This window comes from Narcine bancroftii, chromosome 11 (assembly GCF_036971445.1).
Source record: "Narcine bancroftii isolate sNarBan1 chromosome 11, sNarBan1.hap1, whole genome shotgun sequence".
NCBI lineage: Eukaryota > Metazoa > Chordata > Chondrichthyes > Torpediniformes > Narcinidae > Narcine > Narcine bancroftii.
In genome coordinates, this window is record NC_091479.1 from 69,898,281 (window position 1) to 69,919,179 (window position 20,899).

Genomic DNA, 20,899 nt, shown 5'->3' on the forward strand with positions numbered 1-20,899 from the left:
GGAGACGACGCTACCGCTGCCCACTCCCATGCTGCCACTGCCCATGCCGCCGCCGGTGCGGCCGCCGCGGCCGACCGGGGACCCCTACACTTTGGGGGGTCCCTACACTTTGGGGGGTCCCTACACTTTGGGGGGTCCCTACACTTTGGGGGGTCCCTACACTTTGGGGGGTCCCTACACTTTGGGGGGTCCCTACACTTTGGGGGGTCCCTACACTTTGGGGGGTCCCTACACTTTGGGGGGTCCCTACACTTTGGGGGGTCCCTACACTTTGGGGGGTCCCTACACTTTGGGGGGTCCCTACACTTTGGGGGGTCCCTACACTTTGGGGGGTCCCTACACTTTGGGGGTCCCTACACTTTGGGGGTCCCTACACTTTGGGGGGTTCCTACACTTTGGGGGGTCCCTACACTTTGGGGGACCCCACGGCCCCCTCTCAGTCTGCCATTGCCCCACCCCTGAAGCACCCCAGCAATCCACCCCCATGCCCGGGGGCCACTCCTGCTGCCTTTCCACGCTCCTGCGGCCTTTCCACGCTCCTGCGGCCTTTCCACGCTCCTGCGGCCTTTCCACGCTCCTGCGGCCTTTCCACGCTCCTGCGGCCTTTCCACGCTCCTGCGGCCTTTCCACGCTCCTGCGGCCTTTCCACACTCCGGATTGCCCCGCCAGCACTCTTCGCAAACCTCACCCCTGGCTGGGCAGAAACTTAATTTTCAACATCACAAGAAAAATCTCATGACCTCATTCCCATTTTCAGTTCCTTTCATACAAACAGCCTTCCAGATTTTCCAACATCATTCAAGATGAATCATTACCTCAGTAAGTGAAAAGCTTTGCATAAGTGGAAGCTTTCTTTAACACCCAAGCCACAGCTAGGGTGCTGTGGTTTCGCTGCAGGTACAGTCAAAGGGCTCAGGCTAAAAACGTTGGCAATATCGCTCTGTCTCCATTAGATGCTGAAAAGACTGTCTGAGTTCCTCCAGCATTTCGGTGAGTTCATTTGTCTCAAAACTCCAGAGACATGGGTTTCTCACATTGTGAAGACCGCACTTCTCTGTGTGACTGTGATTTCCCCTGGACCACTCTGGTTTCATCCCACAACTCAAAGACTTCCTTGATGTTAGGTTAATCAGCTGATGTCAAATGATCTTCTCGTATCAGTGGGAGAATCAGTGGGCATGAATGGTCATGTGAGAGAGAGCAGGTTACAAGGAGATAAGTGAAATAGATGGGATTGCTCTGAGAGCCAGCATAGATTGAATGAGCTGAATGGTATTTAATGTGGGAACTAAATATGAATATTTTAAATCTAGAGTGTGACAAGAAAACCAGCCAGAAGTTGTCACCATTAAATTAATTTGTTTCTCTGACAGTAATGCAGAGGTGGAAGAATAATGCACTTATGTGATATATGTGTCTATCTATCTTTAAAATTTCATCTCAAGAAATCCCAGACTTTTGAGCTTTACCATTCCTGTCAAAGCAACTTCACCAGGTTTCAATCACTATGTAAATTGATAATGCGATAGAAAGCCAAGTAAAAGCAAAAAATTACTTTCAGTACAACCATTTACCCCCCCTCTCTCCTCCCCCTCAACCCTCCCCCTCCACCTCTCATCCCCGCCCCCTCCCTCTCATCCCCTCCCCCCACCTGCCCCTTCCCTCTCACCTCCTCCCTCTCTCTTTCACCCTCATCCCCTCCCTTTTCCCATCTCTCTCCCTGCCTCCTCACCCCCACTTCCCCATCTCACCCCCACTTCCCCATCTCACCCCCACTTCCCCATCTCACCCCCACTTCCCCATCTCACCCCCACTTCCCCATCTCACCCCCACTTCCCCATCTCACCCCCACTTCCCCATCTCACCCCCACTTCCCCATCTCACCCCCACTTCCCCATCTCACCCCTTCCTCTGGCCTGAGCAACATAACCATTTGTTGTTTTCACTCAAGTGTCAATTCAGCTGCCCCTTGAATATACAATTTTATCCAAGAAATTCTTACCTGTAAAACTATTTGTGCTCAGAAAGTTCTGCAAAGGCAAGATACACATTGACTGCAACTTTAAGAACATTTGACAGGCAACCCAATACACATCAGCACCAATCACAAACTGTCTAGAAACAGGTTGAAAAGTATCCCCAGTTTTCGGTCCATTTTTGTTGCTAAGAATTGCTGTGATACCAACCTAAAGTCCTCAAGCCTGCAGCTCTGGTAAAAATCACTTCTGTTTGCTTATGTATCAGAAAGACTCAAAAATCTCGCGTTGAAAGCAAATCTCACCAAATTCTGCTTGAGGAGGGCCAAACCAATTTGATCAGGTTGAACATTGTGTCCAAGGTCAAATCGCTGAGGCCCATAGTAGTTTACAAATCCTTTCTCCTGCAATTTAAAAAAAGTCACTCACTTTAACAGAAGCAACTCAGGATTTAAAATTTGCATCCATATTAACTTTTCGTAGGTTGCACCTTCTGATATAGCAAATGCAAATGACCCATGTAGCTGCCAAGGGCAAGATTTTGCCACTGCTCATAATGTGTTAGCTATTACTGACATACTCAATGTATTTTTAAAAATTTAGACATATAGCATTTGTAACAGGCCAATTCGGCCCTACGAGTCCATTAACTTACACCCTGGTACGTTTTTGAAGGGTAGGAGGAAACCAGAGTCCCCAGAGAAAACCCATGCAGACATGCGGAGAAGTTACAAACTCCTTACAGACAGTGCAGGATTTGAATCCCCACCTGGTTTCAATCGCTGGTACTGTAAAGGCGTTGCACTAATCGCTACGCTAACTGTGCCCCTGTGGAGGGATCTCTTTGCAAGGTTTGAGAGAACAGTAACTCCATCAACAAAGATCCACCAACTCAAGATTATACTCTCCAGCCCATTTTATGGAGACAATAAAAGGTTGGGCATCTTCAAGAGTTGATAAAACACTGGACCAAAACAAAATGCAGGCCAGGTTCTAAACCAAGGAAAGGAATAAGCAGCCTATGCTCTGGATTATAAATGCACCTGTTCCCCTGACAACAGTGATTGTACCAGAGGAGTGGAAGACTGCTCCTGGGGCCTAGTCACTTAAAATGGTGTCAAATAATGTAAAATTAATAACCACAGGCCAATAAATTGGATACTAACACTGACAATTTGCAGGAAACTAAATTCTGAAGGATGGCATAAATCAGGATTTAGAGAAATTAAGGTTCATCAAGGTTAGTCACCATATACGTTAAGGGAAAGTCATGTCTGACCAATTTGCTTTTACAAGAGAAATAAGGAATGTTAATGGAGAAATAACATCTAATGTAGTACCTGTGGGTTTTGGCAGGGAGAGCGACAAATAATGCACAGAAGATTAATCATCAACGTTAAGATCCTCTGGACACAAGGGTAAGTGGCAAGTGCACAAAATCTGGTGGTGCCAGAAATCCAAGGACACTGCTGGATGAGAATTTGAGTGATTGATTGATTGTATTTAACGGTATGTACATAGCTCAGTACTTGGGTTCTTTTTTTTGTAGTGGTATAAAATGTTCTGGAATTAAACACGAGGTGAATTACTAAATTTGCCAGTGATATAATAATCGGCAGCGCCGCTGCAAGTGTAAGTTCCAGGTTACAGTAAGACATCAGTGGACTGATTGGAAGGGCATGAGAGTGTCAACTGGAGTTCAACCCAGGCAAATGCCAGGAAATGCGATTGGGAAGGGTGGAGGAGGCAAAGAAATACACAATAAAAGAGGATACTAAAGAGCAGAGAGGAACAAGACGTCTTGAACTGCATATTTGCAAATCCATGAAGGTAGCAGAAGAGATGCATCAGGTAGTTAAGAAGGCATGGGGATACTTGGCTTTATTGGCCAAGCTATAATATAGAAGAAGGGAGGACATGTCAGAACTGGACAAAGCATTAGAGAGGTCACAAAAAGGGCAGTGCAGAGAGTATGGTCACCACACCACAGGAAGAGCAGGAGATCATGGAGAGCAAAGAAGAAATTTGGGAATGATGCCAGAGCTGCAGAAATACTGTCGAGAAGAAACACTGGCTGGGGTCAAGTTTTTCTTTTGGAGCAAGGGAAAACGAGAGAAAATTTAAATGAGTTAAATAAAAATGAGAGGAGTCAGGAGGGTAAACATTGATGTCCCATTTCCCTTTGTAACAAGCACAAGATTAGAATCAATTAATACAAGATTTACGGACGAGATGGTGAAAATAATTTCAAAAAAGGAGAGGAATCTGAAATTCATTGCCAGAGCAGTCGAGGCAGAATGGTCACCTTATTTGAAAAGTACTTGGATGGTCACTCGAAGAGCCATTATCTGCAAAGCTATGAAACAGTAGCTGAGCGTTAGAATTAGTGCCAAGTGGGCAAGGCAGGCCAGGACAGGTCAAACAACATCCTGCTTCAACTGCAATTATTCTATAATTTTTGGACTAGCTTGTTTGCACCAACTCTATACATTGTATTGATTGGCATATCCTGCAGACACAGGGCAACACTTCACTTGTACATCCAGAGGACATTTACTGCATCCGGTGCACCCTTTGTGGCCTTCTTTACATCAGAGAGATGTCGCAGACTGGAAGATCATTTCACCCAGCAACCAGAGCGACCTCCCAGTGGACAACCATTTCAATTCACACTCCCGCGCCCTCATGTCTGTCCATGGCCTTATATACTGTCCTACCCTGACTACCCACAGATTGGAGGAACAACACTATATTTTCTGGCTGTGCATCCTCCAGCCTCGTGGCATGAACATTGACTTTAAAGCCTTCCACTAAACCTGCTCGCCTTTTCTTCCCCCTCCCCCTTTTCTGTCCTTCCAGTTCTTTCACCCAGCCAGCCCTACCACCCCCCCCCCCATTGCTGCTGTCCCCCCCTCCTTTCTCCACCTATCATCTCCTGCCTTTGCCACCCCCCCCCCCCTCCCCCACACCTGCCAGCATTCTCTCATACTTTGATAAAGGACTCAAGCCTGAAAAGTCGGTTCTGTATCTTTTTGACCTGCTGGGCTTCTCCAGCATTTTGTGTTTTTACTTCAACCAAGATGTCTACAGATTTTCCTTAGTATTTCATCTCTTTACACCGTTGCAAAAAAACTTGAGGAATATCATGTCATGCTCTGAGACGACGCAATATTGAATTAAAATATCCAAGATAACCAGTCTATCCAAATTACATCTGAATTGGCCAAAACCTCAAAATGCTGGAGGAGTTAAAGACCTGCTGAGCTCTCTACTCTAAAAATGTGTTTTTACTACAATCACAGCATCTGCAGACTTTTGTGTTTCATCTGAATAGGTCAGTTCTGTTGATAGATAACCAACCTGCATATTTAACTCTATTTATCTCTACCCAGAAGCTGTCTGGCTTGCTAAGTATTTCCAACACTGCTTTATTTAAGTATTCCAGTGGCTGCGCTATTCTGCTTCTCTGCTCTGCCTTTTCATTCCAACAGTTTTCCTTCCCCCTCCCCCCCACCCCCCCCCCCACCCCCCACCCCCCACCCCCTTGCTGCTCCACATTTGCCTTTTCCTCCTCTGAAATGTGTTTAATTTCCAATGACGTCCATCAACCTGTTTCTCTCTCCATAAATGCAGCCTGGCAGAAAAATTACAATCAGCTATGCCTGTAAAGGAATGGGCAATGATCCATGTGCCTTTGGACATGAATTAACTGAAGATAAAAGACTAATTGAAGAAATTGAACACCAAAATGGACTTTAAATAGACTGATCTATAGATAACTATCACACTATGGGCTCGTCAATTGCCCCTTCAATTTCCATCTAAATCAGTGGTTTTCAAACTTTTTTTCCCCCACAAAATAATCTCTATGCCAGAGGTGCTCTGCGAGTGGAAAGAAAAAGTTTGAAAACCTCTCATTATCTTGCCCCTTTGTAAATATGTCAAGTTTCTTGGCTTTGAGTCCAATTGGAAGGCTTCAAACTTGGTTGATATGGTTCAATTTGTTGCAAAAAAAGTCCTCACTGACTAATTATGTGTCTTCAGACATTCTCAGTGAGAAGAGCCAACTTTTCACATCATTATCATCTCTCAGATACTGGGAGAAGCCAACATTGCTACTCTGTGCCATCTTTGAGGCGTTTCGACCACTGGACACTTTCAAGTGTGTCATGTCCTGCCTGACATGGACTTTATACAGCTATACCCTAGCCTCCGGGAAAATTGAAACATTTCATTTCCACAAATACACAAGTTAATGTCAAAGTGTGCCATCTCCAATAACAAAGAAGTTGGACAAGATACCAGGCATGACTATTCAGTCCAAGAGAGACCCTATATGGCTCAAGACAACATTTGCTCATTAGGTTGACTACATTTTTCATCCACTGATAACAAATGTTATATCTCTATATTTTCTATGATTGAGCAAATGCAGTATGTAGATTTTATGCTCTCTGTTCTTTTACTCGAGCGCTGGGCTAGGCTGACCTAACTTGTGTCCTTTAAAAGTTCTGTCATGACAACCCATTAAGTTGATAAGAAACTTTTTATCTCATCAATTTATTGGACAGCTCTCCTTCACTGCCTGTGTTAATTTTTGTCTGATTACTTATTCTATTTTTTCTTCCATATACTTACCAAGCTTACCTTTGAATATATTTATGTCATCTACTTCAATTGTGGCAGAAAATTCCACATTTCACCCTTATCCATCCAGAGGAATCTGAATTCCAAAATGGATTTCTCTAATACAATTGATCTAATTCAGTTACTGGTTACAAAACTCTGTTCCGTAGCATCCGATATCTAAACTCTACAGATTCCACTGAGCTTTGAAATTTTGACACCACACTGGAGACAAGCGTTGTTGCACACACTAAGGATGCACAACAGAGACTGATGCCAATCCTTCACAACAGTGCTGCCAATTTATAGTTCTGCAAATATCCCATGTTCAACTAACAGGGCAGAACCCAGAGGTGGTTTCCCTTTTTAAAAAAAAATTTAGGACTATATTTTTAGGCTACTTTATATGTGATTCAGCAGGTAAAACACATCTCTCCGGTTAAACAGATCTGGCTTCTGTAATTATCTGCTTGCCAGATTTATTAATTAGAAAAGCTCCAAATGGAATGTTTCCAAAGACAGAACAAAGTTTCAGTTCTTCCCAAAACAATTCACCTCTGGAATTCAAGCACATGGGTGTCAACATCTCCAAGGATCTGTCCTGGAGCCTCCATGTCAATGTAATCACGAAGAAGGCTCGCCAGCGGCTATACTTTGTGAGGTGTCTGAGGCGGTTCAGTACTTCACCGAAGACTCTTGTAAACTTCTACGTGGAGAGCATTCTGGCTGGTTACATTGCTGCTGGTACGGAGGCGCCAACTCTCAGGACAAGAATAAACTACAGAGGGTTGTTAACTCGGCCAGCAACATCACAGGCTCCAGACTTCACTCCATTGAGGACATCTATGTGAGGTGGTGTCTTAAAAAAGCAGCCTCTATCCTCAAAGATCCCCATCACCCAAGCCATGCCCTCTTCACTCTGCTACCATCGGGGAAAAGGTACAGGAGTCAAACGATGAGCACTCAATGGCACAAGGACAGTTTCTTCTCCGCTGCCATTAGATTCCTGAATGACCAATGAGCCAAAGACACGGCCTCACTTTTCGTCCTCGATTATTGTTATTATTGTTATTATGTTGTAAGATTATTATAATATGAATCTTTGCACCAAATTTCATGACTTGTTCTTGACAATGAATCCTGATTCTGGAAATGGCAGGAGGCTTTTGAATCATCACGAAAAATATAACCACGAACAATAGTGAGACCACGGACTTAAAATGACTAATAAATAAATGATTGAGTGTTTTTATATAATTGAATGACAAAGGTCTCATCTCCAGTTAGCCAAAAATGACAGCTTGTGGTGGATGATGTTTGTGCCCATACGCCATCATGTTGAAATAACGAGACCACACCTGAAGTTGTCAGCCAGCGAAGAGAAAAGCGTTTATTTCAGTGTTATCAGGCTTGATATAGACACACAACATGGACCTGGCGACATGACATCTGAAGTGCTAACGACCTTATGACGTAGCTACGTTGAGTAGGCCATGGCTTCTCAGTAGATCTACGGGTGCTGCTGAGTCACTATGCCTCGTGGCTGTAGTGGATAGTTGCCAGTAGATAGGAGGCTATTGTGTCTAGCAGTCACAAGACAGGAGCTGTTAGCACCGGTTCTGGCCACTCCCTCCAAGCATACCGCTACAAGCTAACCATTTATTCAGGGGCCTGCCTGCTTTTTTACCTTGACAAAGGGTTCTGGCCCGAAACATTGGTTGCATTTGCAGACTTTTGTGTTTCACTCGCTAAACATTTGAAGGTCAGTCAAGAAAACTCTCATTAATGATCCTTAATGTTAGAAGTAGATGGTAAAGGTAACATGCAAAGATGCTTAGGCTATAATAATCACTGAACAAATTGTGATCTTTAAGTCTTCCTGAAACTTTGTACTAGGTGACTTATTTATAATTGTTTAAACAAACCAGGGAGCAAGGGTAGTGACTGACTACTGTGGGTGTGAAGAGTGACTAAATCTCCTCACACTAATAACAAAGAATAAGACCGTTCATACTTTGAATCCATGCTTGCTCAGAGAAATTCTGATCACCCATACATTCCTATGTAACCTATTCCCTCCCACACGCCCATCAGCTACACCCAGATTATCCTACCACCAAATTCCACTACAACAAGCAAATACCCAAAGGCTGCTACGTCTCTAGGATGAGAAAGAACATTGCAGTAACAAGGGAAATCCACGCCATCACAGGGAGACGCATCAAACTCCAAACAGGCCTCAATCAGACTGGAATCTGGATCTTGGAGCTGCGTGGCAATAGTGTTACCCGCTGTTCCACTCTGCTGATCACTAACAGAAAGAGAAACTGAGCCCCTAACTGCATGCTCTACCATTTGAAGAATTGTGTGTTTAATGTGTAGGAGTTTTGACTCCAGACAAATTTTGGTTTGCATTGACAGTTATTGAAACCCATGGGGATATTCAGTAGACTGGAAACACATTGCTCTTTCAGTAGAGTGAATCTCCCAATTATGGAGAATAATGCACTAATTATAACTTGCCTGGGAACAATGCTAATTCAGACCCTGCCCCCTGCAATGGAGCAGACAGATGGGAAGAGACTATACCTAAACCCCACATGCAGCACCAAATCCACTCATACTTCATGGCCACAACCCCAGTACCAGAGTTCCCACCTCACCTTGCTGAGTTATTAAAAACATCAACACAATAGCAGAATTGGCCAAATCCAAAATAACATCACTGTCTGACAACCTACTCGATCAAGAGCAGTTAACAGTCCCAACCTTATCCTCAGCCATCTGCTCGTTGCAGAATCATCTCCCCATGACTGCAATGGTAAGAGGGAGCACTGCACTGTCCTTATGGAGAGACTTTTCTCTTCACTCTAAAGACAATCGTTTGTGCTACTATTGTCATGCTAACTGATCAAGAGTCAAACCAAATAGGCAGCTCCAAATTTGGCACCCATATGGTCCAATGTACTCCACCAGGATCAGTAATCTTATGGTCTGGAATATTCTGAACACTGCTGTTGCTCTCAAGGATGTGCTTGAGGTGCCAAATGGCATTGCAGCAACTCTGGACTACAGAACACAAAGCACCAGCAAGAACCACACAGGTTAAACCTCTGCAGACAGCAACAGTCCATGAAACAGCTCATGAGAGTAGGAAAACCAAAGAACATCCATGTTCCCAATGACAGCACAGCAGCTGGGTGCTGAAGGCATGGCAATGAGAACCCCACCATCTCAGAAGCCAGTCTTCCACTAACTCAATTTGCTCCATGTGTTATGAAGAGATGACTGGGAGTTCTGTGTATATTAAAGGCCATGGAACCATCCTATAGTTTGACTGCAATTGTGCAGACCTGCTCTCTGAAACAGGCCATGCCTCCCTCTACGTCGTTCCTACATTGGCATCTACCCAACCACGCCAAATATTGACCAGGTATGTCCCATTCACACACACACCCCTACACACAAAAAACAGGATAAAACCAATCCAGCTGATCATTGCTAAGGCTGGATTGTGGGCCATCTACAAATACACTGTGGTTAACTTGTCTGCACGTCCCCAAAGAATGTCAGACTCACGGGAGCACCATCAATGTTCCCCTCTGAGTTACATGCCACTTGGAATTGGAAATATAATCACATTTCTTCATCGTCACTGGAAGACCAGGAAATTCCCACCCGAAACTACCATGGGAAGACCTTCACCGAAAAGGATTCAATAGTCAAGGTAGCAGTTCAGCCCATGCCTTTAAGGGTCAGAAATGCTTGCCTTCCCAGTGATGTGCAAATCCTTAAACCAATCACTACAACGAGTAACAGCCAAAACCAAGCCAACATTATGAACTGTTTAGGCACCCAAGTAAGCCAAACTCCAGAGAAACATCAACCTAAATCCCCTAAAAGCCCAACTCTTTGTTCCTCCCATTGGTACCACATGGCCAACAGTACAGTTAATGAAAGTTTCCCTGGTTCACAGTGCAGGAGGATAACCTCAAGAAAGTCCAAGCTGAAACATTTTCAACAGTCTAGGCTTAATGAGAGCAAAGGCACTGTTGGGGGGTGGGGGGGGGGGTCAATGTTATTACCACCTTGAGAAGGGACAGCAGTGTTGCCTATGGGCCTCACTGATCTTGGTGATCTTTTGAAAGGAAAACTCGGTACAGTTGGGCCAGCCTCTGGGCCCTTTGAACACTATGATCCAAAACCACGATGGCAGCTGTCTAAACCTGCATGGCAGGAATCCTGATCCTGCTGCAGTGCTCACTGCCACTGGCTTTGGCCTGTTGAGTAGAGGATGCCACAACGTTGGCCCTCAGAGCTGAGTGGCCAAGATGCTGGCTTATAGATCCAGACCCTGTGCCAAATGCTGCACAAACCTGGAGTTGGGCTGCCCCCAGTAACCTTGACTGTCTGCTTCTCTCCACGGTTCCTGCCTGACCCACGGAGCTCCTCCAGCATGTGGTGCATTGTTTGACTAAATGGCACAAGCAAACTTAAAAGGACATGATTTTTGATCTTACCTATTGACAGTCATATTTTTCACCACCATGATCTGGGAAGTGATAGCCTTCTTGTCTTTGATGCCTGCGTAGCTGAAGTCCGATGGTACCACGCAGAGTTCGGAGGCCAGACAGGGCTACTGCTTCCAACGTATCCATGTTCACCTTGCACAGCGCTTCAAAATACGTTCAGATAATGTTTTAAAGCTCAACGTGAAGGTACAAGAACTCAAGTGGCACTTCCCTCCCCCTCCCCCCCCCAACCCAGTGTGAACACAGCAAGAATATTCTGCAGGTCATAGTACAATGAAGGCTGTGCACAGCACATCAGTCTTAAAAGATCTCCGTCGATTGAGGCAGCAGTGAAAACAGGCCTGGGGTGGGGGGAGAGGGCATGAAAAGATTTAGGGAAGTACAGCTGTTCAGTGGCTAACAAGGACATTGACAGTTAACAGGCCGGTTTCTGTGCTTTCTGACCATTTGGCAGGGGGGTGGGAATCAGAATATGAGGGCAGAGTTTAGGGTAGAAGGACAAAAACATGGTGAGAAAGGGCAGGCATGGGACAAAATATATAGGTAGCCAGTTAGAAGGATTGAAATGTGTCTATTTAAACACTAGGAGTATTAGGAATGAAAGAGATGAACTTAAAGGATGGGTCAGTACATGGAACTACAATGTTGTGGCTGTTACTGAAATTTGGCTGGAGGAGAGACAGGATTGGCTGAGGTTTAGATGTTTTAAAAAGAATAGGATGGAAGGTAGAAAAGGGGGAGGAGTAGTATTACTGGTCATGGATAGAATCACAGCTATAGAAAGGGAGGACACTGCAGAGGGAGCATCCAGAGTCGGTGTGAGTGGAAGTCAGAAATAGGAAGGGAGCAATCACTGTGCTGGGAGTAGTCTATAGGCCCCCAAATAGCCTTCGGGATACTGAGGAGCAGATAAGCAGGCAGAATTTGGAATGGTGCACGAAATACAGGGTTGTAGTTATGGGTGATTTCAACTTCTCTAATATTGACTGCAAGAGGGATGGATGGGGCTGAATTTATCAGGTGTATACAAGAAGGATTCCTGACGTAGTATGTGGTCCAGCCGACTAAAGGAGAGGCCATTCTTGATCTGATTCTGGGGAATAAACCTGGTCAGGTGGCGAACTTCTCGGCAGGGGAGCATTTTGGTGAGAGTGACCACAATTCCCTTAGCTTCCACATAGCTATAGAAAGTGTTTAACTGAAGAAGGGCCAGTTATGAAGGGATGAGGCAGGAACTAGCGAGAATAAATTGGAAACATATTCAAGTAATGTGGAGGATGTTTAGGGACCACTTGTTCAAAACAAGGTTTGTCCCACTGGGACAAGGAAATGATGGTAGGAAAAGAGAACTGTGGCTGACAAAACAGGTCAGGTCACTAGTCAAGAGGAAAAAGAAAGCATAAATTGGATATCGGAAGCAGGAAACAGGAAGGGCTCATATTAAGTATATGGTAGCCAGGAAGGAGCTTGAGAAAGGACTTAGGAGAGCACAAAGGGGGCATGAGAAGGCCTTGGGATGTAGAATTAAGGAGAACCCCAAGGCATTCTATGTGTATGTGAAGAACAGAAGGATGATGAGAATGAAGGTGGGGCTGATAAAGGATAAAGGAGGCAACACGTGCCTGGAGGCAGAGGAGGTTGGGAGTCCTAAATTAATACTTAGCTTTAGTATTCACAAGAGAAAAGGACCTTGATCAGGGTAAGGTCGAAACTGAACAGGCCTGTGTGCTGGAAATGTGGAGATTAAGGAAGTGGAAGTGTTAGATCTTCCTAAAAACATCAAGATTGGTAAGTTCCTGGGGCCGGACGTGATAAACCCAGGCTGCTGTGGGAAGTTAGAGGTGATAGCTGGGGCAGTAGCTATGATCTTTGAATCCTCTTTGGCCGCAGGGGAGGTGCTGGAGGATTGGAGAATGGTAAATGTAGTCCCCTTGTTCATAAAAGGTAATAAGGAGAATCCTGGGAATTATAGACCATTAAGTCTAACGTCTGTGGTGTGCAAACTATTGGATAGGACCTATGAGCATTTGGAGAAATACTGTCTATTCAAGGACAGTCAGCATGGCTTTGTGAAGGGAAGATTGTGCATCATGAGTCTAATTGAGTTTTTTGAAGAGGTAAATAAGAAATTGATGAGGGTAAGGCATTAGGTCTACATGGATTTTAACAAGGCATTTGAGAGACTCATCCAGAAAGTCACGAGTCACAGGATCAGTGGAAAATTAGCTGTGTGGATTAAAAATTGCCTTGTCTGTAGAAAGCAGAGTAGTAGAAGTGGAAGGGAAATATTCAGCCTGGAGGTCAATGACTAGTGGAGGGCCGTAAGGATCTGGTCTGGGACCCCTGCTCTTTGTGATTTTTATAAATAATCTGGAAGAAGGGGTGGAAGGATGCAAGTTTGCAGATGACACATGAGTTGGAGGAGTTGTGGATGGAACTGAAGGTTGTCAAAGGTTACAAGAGAATATAGATAGGATGCAGAGTTGGGCAGAGAAGTAGTAGATGGATTTTAATCTGGATAAGTGTGAGGTGATGCATTTTGGAAGGACAAACCAGGAGGCTGAGTACAGGGTTATTGGTTACTTAAGAGTGTGGATGAACCTTGGGGTTCAAATCCCTCGAGGTTGCCACACAGGTTGATAGGATAGTTAAGAAGGCTTATGGGGTGCTGGGATTCAATAATATAACCATATAACCACTTACAGCACAGAACAGGCCAGTTCGGCCCTACTCGTCCATGCCGTAACAAATCCCCACACTCCTAGTCCCACTGACCAGCACCCGGTCCATACCCCTCCAGTCCTCTCCTATCCATGTAACTATCCAGTCTTTCCTTAAATGTAACCAATGATCCCGCCTCGACCACGTCTGTTGGAAGCTCATTCCACATCCCTACCACCCTTTGCATAAAGAAATTTCCTCTTGAAGATATAGATTTCGTTGTAGATGTGTTTTTATTATTTGGATATCTGAATTTTAACGTAATGATTGGGATATTTAAATGTGGTATTGGAGCTTTTATTGGATAACTATTCAAGAGTAAAAGGGAAAAATGGTGGAAGAGTACTAAAATTGAATTGTACAATGCTTAATGAGGTTTGAACTTTGTTTTAAGATGGTGGTTTATGTGACTAATATGGTGATAGGTGTGAAGTTAGTTGATATTTGGTGGTTTATCTCTATAGAGAAAGTTTTTTTTCCATCTTTTTTTTCATGCTACAATTTTTTTTTAAGAATTGATTATTGTTAAAGAATTTTTGATAGATAATGTAACTAACTTTACTAATTTTTTATATTAAGTTTGAGTTAAATATATGTTTCATCTTAACTCTGTTTGTTAAATATATGCATTTAAGTTTGATTTAAATATGTTTTTTAAGTCTGATATCTTAGTATTAATTACTTTTCTTTTTGTTAGTATTTTAATCGGTTATGTTTTTGTTTTTTTTTGTAAGTGGGTTTTTTTTCTCACATATATTATTAACTTTATTAATTCTTCACTCTTTATTTTGGGGGGAAGGGGGGGTTGGACTAATTTGAGTAGGGTTATTAATGTGTAATAATTATTGGGGAGGGTATAGTTTATTTAGATTACTGATACTGTATTGTAAAAAAAATTAAGAATAAAATAATAAAATTAATGTAATCCTATATGTTATTCATGTTATAAAATCTTAAATAAAGTTTAAAAAAAAAGAAATTTCCCCTCACGTTCCCCTTATAATTTTCCCCCTTCAATATTAAACCATGCCCTCTAGTTTGAATCTCCCCCACTCTTGATTGAAAAAGCCTATCCACGTTTACTCTGTCTGTCCCTTTTAAAATCTTAAACACCTCTATCAAATCCCCTCTCAATCTTCTACGCTCCAGAGAAAAAAGCCACAGTCTGCACAACCTTTCCCTGTAACTCAAACCTTGAAATCCTGTCAACATTCTCGTGAACCTTCTCTGCACTCTCTCTATTTTGTTTATATCTTTCCTATAATTTGGTGACCAAAGCTGTACACAATACTCCAAATTTGGCCTCACCAATGCCTTGTACAATTTCATCATAACCTCCCTACTCTTGAATTCAATACTCCGATTTATGAAGGCCAATATTCCAAATGCCTTCTTCACCACACCATCTACCTGAGTATCAGCCTTGAGGGTACTATTTACCACAACTCCTAAATCCCTTTGTTGCTCTGCACATCTTAATAGCCTACCATTTAATGGATATGACTTATTTAGATTTGCCTTTCCAAAATGTAACACCTCACACTTATCTGTATTAAATTCCATCAGCCATTTCTCAGCCCACATCTCCAGTCTTCCTAAATCACCTTTTAATCTACGGTAATCTTCCTCACTGTCCACAACACCACCAATCTTTGTATCATCTGCAAACCTGCTTATCCAATTCTCCACCCCTACTTCCAGATCATTAATATATATAACAAACAATAGTGGACAGAGGACCGATCCCTGAGGAACTCCACTAGTCACCGGCCTCCAATTGGACAAACAATTTTCTACCACTACTCTCTGACACCTCCCATCCAACCATTGCTGAATCCATTTCACTACCTCCTCATTTATACCTAATGCCTCCACCTTTTTTCCTAACCTCCTGTGGGGAACTTTGTCAAAAGCTTTACTAAAGTCTAAATAGACAACATCCACAGCTTTCCCTTCATCAACATTTTTTGTAACCCCCTCGAAAAACTCAATCAGGTTTGTCAAGCATGATCTACCCCTGACAAAACCATGCTGATTACTCCCTAGCAATCCCTGTACCTCCAAATATTTGTAAATACCATCCCTCAGAACACTTTGCATCAACTTGCCCACCACAGACGTCAGACTCACGGGCCTATAATTCCCAGGTTTACAATTAGACCCTTTCTTAAACAGCGGAACCACATGCGCCACCCTCCAATCCTTTGGCACTACCCCCGTGGCCAGAGACATCCTAAATATCTCTGTTAATGGCCCCACTATCTGTCCACTAGCCTCCCTGAGTGTCCTTGGAAATATTTTGTCCGGTCCCGGAGATTTATCCACCTTTATCTTTTTCAACACAGCCATCACTACCTCCTCGGTTATCCTTAAATGTTTCATTACCTCCCCACTATTTTGCTTTACCTCAAATGGTTCAATATTTTTTTTCCCTAGTGAATACCGAGGCAAAGAAATCATTCAAAATTTCCCCCATTTCCTCTGACTTCTCACTCAGCCTACCCTCACTATCTACAAGGGGTCCAATTTTATCCCTCACTTATCTTTTACTTTTAATGTACTTATAGAAACCCTTTGGATTTATTTTTACTCTGTCTGCCAAAGCCTCCGTGCCTTTTCTTGGCCTTTCTAATTTCTTTCTTAAGATTCCTTCTACACTCCTTGTAGTACTCCTTCAAATTGTCAGCTCCCTGTTCTTTATACCTCTTGTATACCTCCCTTTTTCTCCTAACCAAATTTCCAATATTCCTCAAAAACCAAGCCTCCCTATGACTTCCAGCCTTTCCTTTGATCCTCACTGGGACATAACTACTCTGTACCCTCAAAATTTCTTTTTTGAATATCCTCCATTTTTCATTTACACCCTCACCTGTAAATATCCTGTCCTACTCAATACTCCCCAAATCCCTTCTTATTCCTTCGAAATTTGCTCTTCTCCAATCCAGAACCTCAACTTTAGACCCCTCCTTGCTCTTCCCTAAAACTACCTTAAAACTAACAGAATTATGATCACTAGACCCAATTGGATCTCCAACATTAATGTCCGATACCTGACCTAGCTCGTTCCCCAACAGGAGATCTAGTATTACTCTATCCCGAGTCGGTTCTTCTACTAATTGATTCAGAAAACAATCTTGAACACATTTAACGAACTCTAGCTCATCCAGCCCTCTAACTGTATGGGTATCCCAATCAATGTGAGGGAAGTTAAAATCTCCCATGATCACTACCTTATGATTCTCACACATATACGTTATCTCTCTACACACTTGTTCCTCTAGTTTTCTTGACCCATTTGGTGGTCTGTAATACACCCCTATTAGCACCCTCATGCCTCCTTCACCCCTCAATTCCACCCAAACAGCCTCACTGGACGATCCCTCCAGACCATCTTGCCACCTCACGGCAGTAATGTCCTCCTTAACAAGCAGAGCAACTCCTCCCCCTTTTTTACCCCCTGATCTATCACATCCTGGAATGTTAAGTTGACAGTCCTGCCCCTCTTGTAGCCAGGTCTCACTAATTGCCACAATATCATGACCATGCTCTAAGCTCATCTACCTTGTTCACTATGCTTCTTGCATTAAAATATATGCATTTCAGAGAATGACCCTCACATACATTTTCTTTTCTACCTTTTACCCTAATCTCCATCCCACCTTTGTTATCGTTATTATTCCTAGCTAGGTGGCCATACTCCCTTGACACTGCTCTCACACTCTGTTCCCCACCCCCCTGCCAAACTAGTTTAAACCTTCCCCCACAGCTCTAGCAAATCTGCTTGCCAGCACATTGGTCCCCCTCCAGTTCAAATGGAGTCCGTCCCTTTTGTACAGGTCCGACCTTCCCCAGAAGAGATCCCAATGATCCAGAAGTCTTATCCCTTGCCCCCTGCACCATCTCTTTAGCCACGCATTCATCCTCCACATCCTCCTATTTCTACCCTCACTAGCGCATGGCACCGGCAGCAATCCAGAGGTTCTGTTTTTTAACCCTACGTAATTCCACATAATCCTGTTTCAGGACCTCATCCCCACTTCTAGCTAAGTCATTGGTCCCCACATGGACCACGACTTCTGGCTGTTTTCCTTCCCCTTGCAGAATGCTATGTACTCGATCAGAGATATCCCTGACCCTGGCACCAGGGAGGCAACATACCAACCTGGATCCCCGATCTCATCCCACAAACCTTCTATCTGTCCCTCTGACTAACGAGTACCCAACTACAAGTATCCTGTTCTTATCCCTCCTTCCCATCTGAACCTCAGGGGCAGCCCCCGTGCCAGAGACCTGACCCCAACGACTCGTCCCTGATCGGCTGTTCCCCCCAGCAGTATCCAATGCAGAATACATGTTGCTGAGTGGCACTTCCACAGGGGTACTCTGCACTGGCACTCTCCCTCCTTTCCTCACAGTCACCCAATTCTCAGACTCCTGCCTTCTAGGGGTGACTGTCTCCCTGTAACTCTTCTCTATCACTGCCTCTGCTTCCCTTATGATCCTCAGTTCATCCAACTGCAGCTCAAGCTCCCTAACACGGTCACTCATTATATGCAATTGGATGCACCTTTTGCAGGTGTAGTCATCAGGAACAGCTGTGCAGTCTCTGATTTCCCACAACCCACAACTGGAGCACTTAACTACCCCAACTGACTCCATTTCCTCCTTTCTTAATATAAATACCCTTCCCACACAAGTAGCTCTTTCTCGCCGAAAGTCCCTCGAGCCAAAGTCCTAAGACCCCAGTCCTTCACTGGGCCACTCCCTCCCTTTCTACTCCTTTTATTAGCCCTTACCAATTAACCCCAATTAACTCCCAGCTCCTCCTCCTCTCATCCGACACCAGGCGCTGACTCACTGTCTCCTCCGACCCCGAGTCTGACCTTTCTGAGCCCAAGCCACAGTAAGTCCAGCTATTTATTCTACTCACCCTCTGATGCTGTCTCTTGGCTCCTCCTCCTCTCACCCGACACCAGGCGTTGACTCTCTGTCTCCTCCGACCCCGAGTCCGACCTTTAATAGGGGGAATTAATTCAGGAGCAAAGAGGTCATGTTGCAACTTTGGACTTTTGCTCATCAATAAAACAAGACACTTTAGAAATAAATGTATATACATTTCCTTCATGGAGAAGTTCCTCCTTTTCAATGAGTCCCAGTAGAATAATTTCCGGGCCCAATTTGGCCCTAAGGATCACAACTGAAGGTAACAAAAAGGTTTTATTGGACAAGTCATATTCCTTCTTCAGCTGTTCAAATGACATGAAAAATCCTTTTTCATAACAATCTTCCAGACATTGTATCCCCATATGAAATCAGGCCTCCAAAATGTTATTGTTCAAAGCCTTAAAGGTGTCTTCAGTGACAATCCTCTGTTCAGTCCAGAGCCTCCACAGGTCTCATCCCATATTTTAACCAAGTGTTTTGGAATGGGGTTGTCTGTCCTGCTGGCTGGAATTCTGAAATTCCATTTTACCTTCTCTTTAGCGAGTGCAATCCAATTGTATCCTGGCGGGGGTTATCGTCTCTCTCAAAAAAAATGAAGAAATGAATCTCATTTGTGTTGCAAAATAATACTTTTTGAAATTAGGCAACTGGATGCCTCCTAACCTATAATCCCATGTTAACGTTTCCATGGATATTCTGGATACCTTACAGTTCCAGATAAATTGTCCAACATGCTTATTAAGGGGTTTTAAAAAGGTCTGGAATGGGCAAGGACTGGGAAAGGTCCTGCAATCTTGGCAATATAGCTGACCCTGCCAATTAGAGTGAGGGGAAAATTCATCTATCTACTCAAATCTTCAATTTTACTAAGTAACAGGAGGTAACTGAGTTTGTATCGTAACATATTATATATAGAATGGGGTAATTCCATCCACATGAGAGAATGTGAAGGAAACGCAACCTCGACTCGCCTGCATCCTTGCAGAAAATCCCACTGGCTGTGCCCCGGTTACTTCCCCACCACACCCCCCCCCCCCAACCGCAACCAACCTGCTGCTGAGCTCCGGTCGATCTGGGGCTGCGCTCCTTTGCTGCGAGTCTCTCTCTCTGGGGAAGAGACCTATCCCACAAAATCCATCTCCACCTGCCCAGAGAAGCCACATTTGGAGGATGCGTTGCCTTCTCAAAGAAAAACCAATCAACCAACCCACCTTGTTTTGCAAACGTTCAGTTGAAGGGGGATTTCATTAGAAGTTGCTTTAACCTGGCTCGAGATAAGAGACTGGATAGGCTGGTATACCAGGAACGGTGACCTTGTGGGTGGCACAGGAAATCATTAAGGGCATGGATAAGGTGAAGAGTCCTTCCCCCCCTCCCCCCCCCCCCCAAGTTAGAAGAGCCCAAAACTAGAGGACAGAGGTTCAGTGAGAGAGATCGATCTAAAAGGGACCCGAATGGCAACTTGTTCACAGAGGGTGGTGCTCCTCCCCCTGTCCCTTCTTCCCCTCACCTCTTCTATTCAGGCCTTTGTTCCCTGTAGATGCTGTGTGTCCTACTGAGTTTTCTCGAGCACTTTTGATCACTGCATCTGCAGACTTTCCTATATAACAACAGAATTTTCTGGTTATGAGGTTGATACAATTCTAACGTTTAAACTTCATTTAGACAGGCACATAGATAGGAAAGGTTAGAGGAATATGGGCCAAAACACAGGCAAATATGATCAACTTGGGCAAATTTGGCTGAAAGGCTTGTTTCTATACTACAAAACTCAACGATTCTATTGGTTGTGAAACACTTGGAAACATTTTAAGGATGGAAAAGCAGCTGCATAAATGCAAGCCATTTCAGAAGGCATTCAATTTTTACAAATACAGTTCAGTATTCTTTTGAGAAAATGTTGTTTTATGGATACATTAATATGTTACCTCTCCTTTTTACAACTGAATTTACATTTTATAACATTCATAATTTGAGACTTCTGTAGAGTGAAAGCACATCTGAAGTTAAACTGGGCTTGCGTTCTTGGTGTATGAACAGTCCAGTTGATGTATAACAATGACAAACACATTTGATCAAACAATAACCAACAAACTGATT

General features: G+C 43.8%; 1 protein-coding gene across 1 annotated transcript in view; it reads right to left on the bottom strand.

The window, feature by feature from the left end:
- The window catches only part of pus7l (pseudouridine synthase 7 like), a 34,728-nt gene extending 17,316 nt beyond the window's left edge, over positions 1-17,412 (bottom strand). Inside the window, 7 exon segments of the mRNA XM_069902284.1 lie at positions 2,003-2,030; positions 2,282-2,380; positions 9,571-9,671; positions 10,979-11,076; positions 11,123-11,232; positions 11,234-11,277; positions 17,310-17,412. Coding sequence (XP_069758385.1) covers positions 2,003-2,030; positions 2,282-2,380; positions 9,571-9,671; positions 10,979-11,076; positions 11,123-11,232; positions 11,234-11,277; positions 17,310-17,412 — 583 coding nt within the window.
- Positions 17,413-20,899: the final 3,487 nt, after the last annotated feature.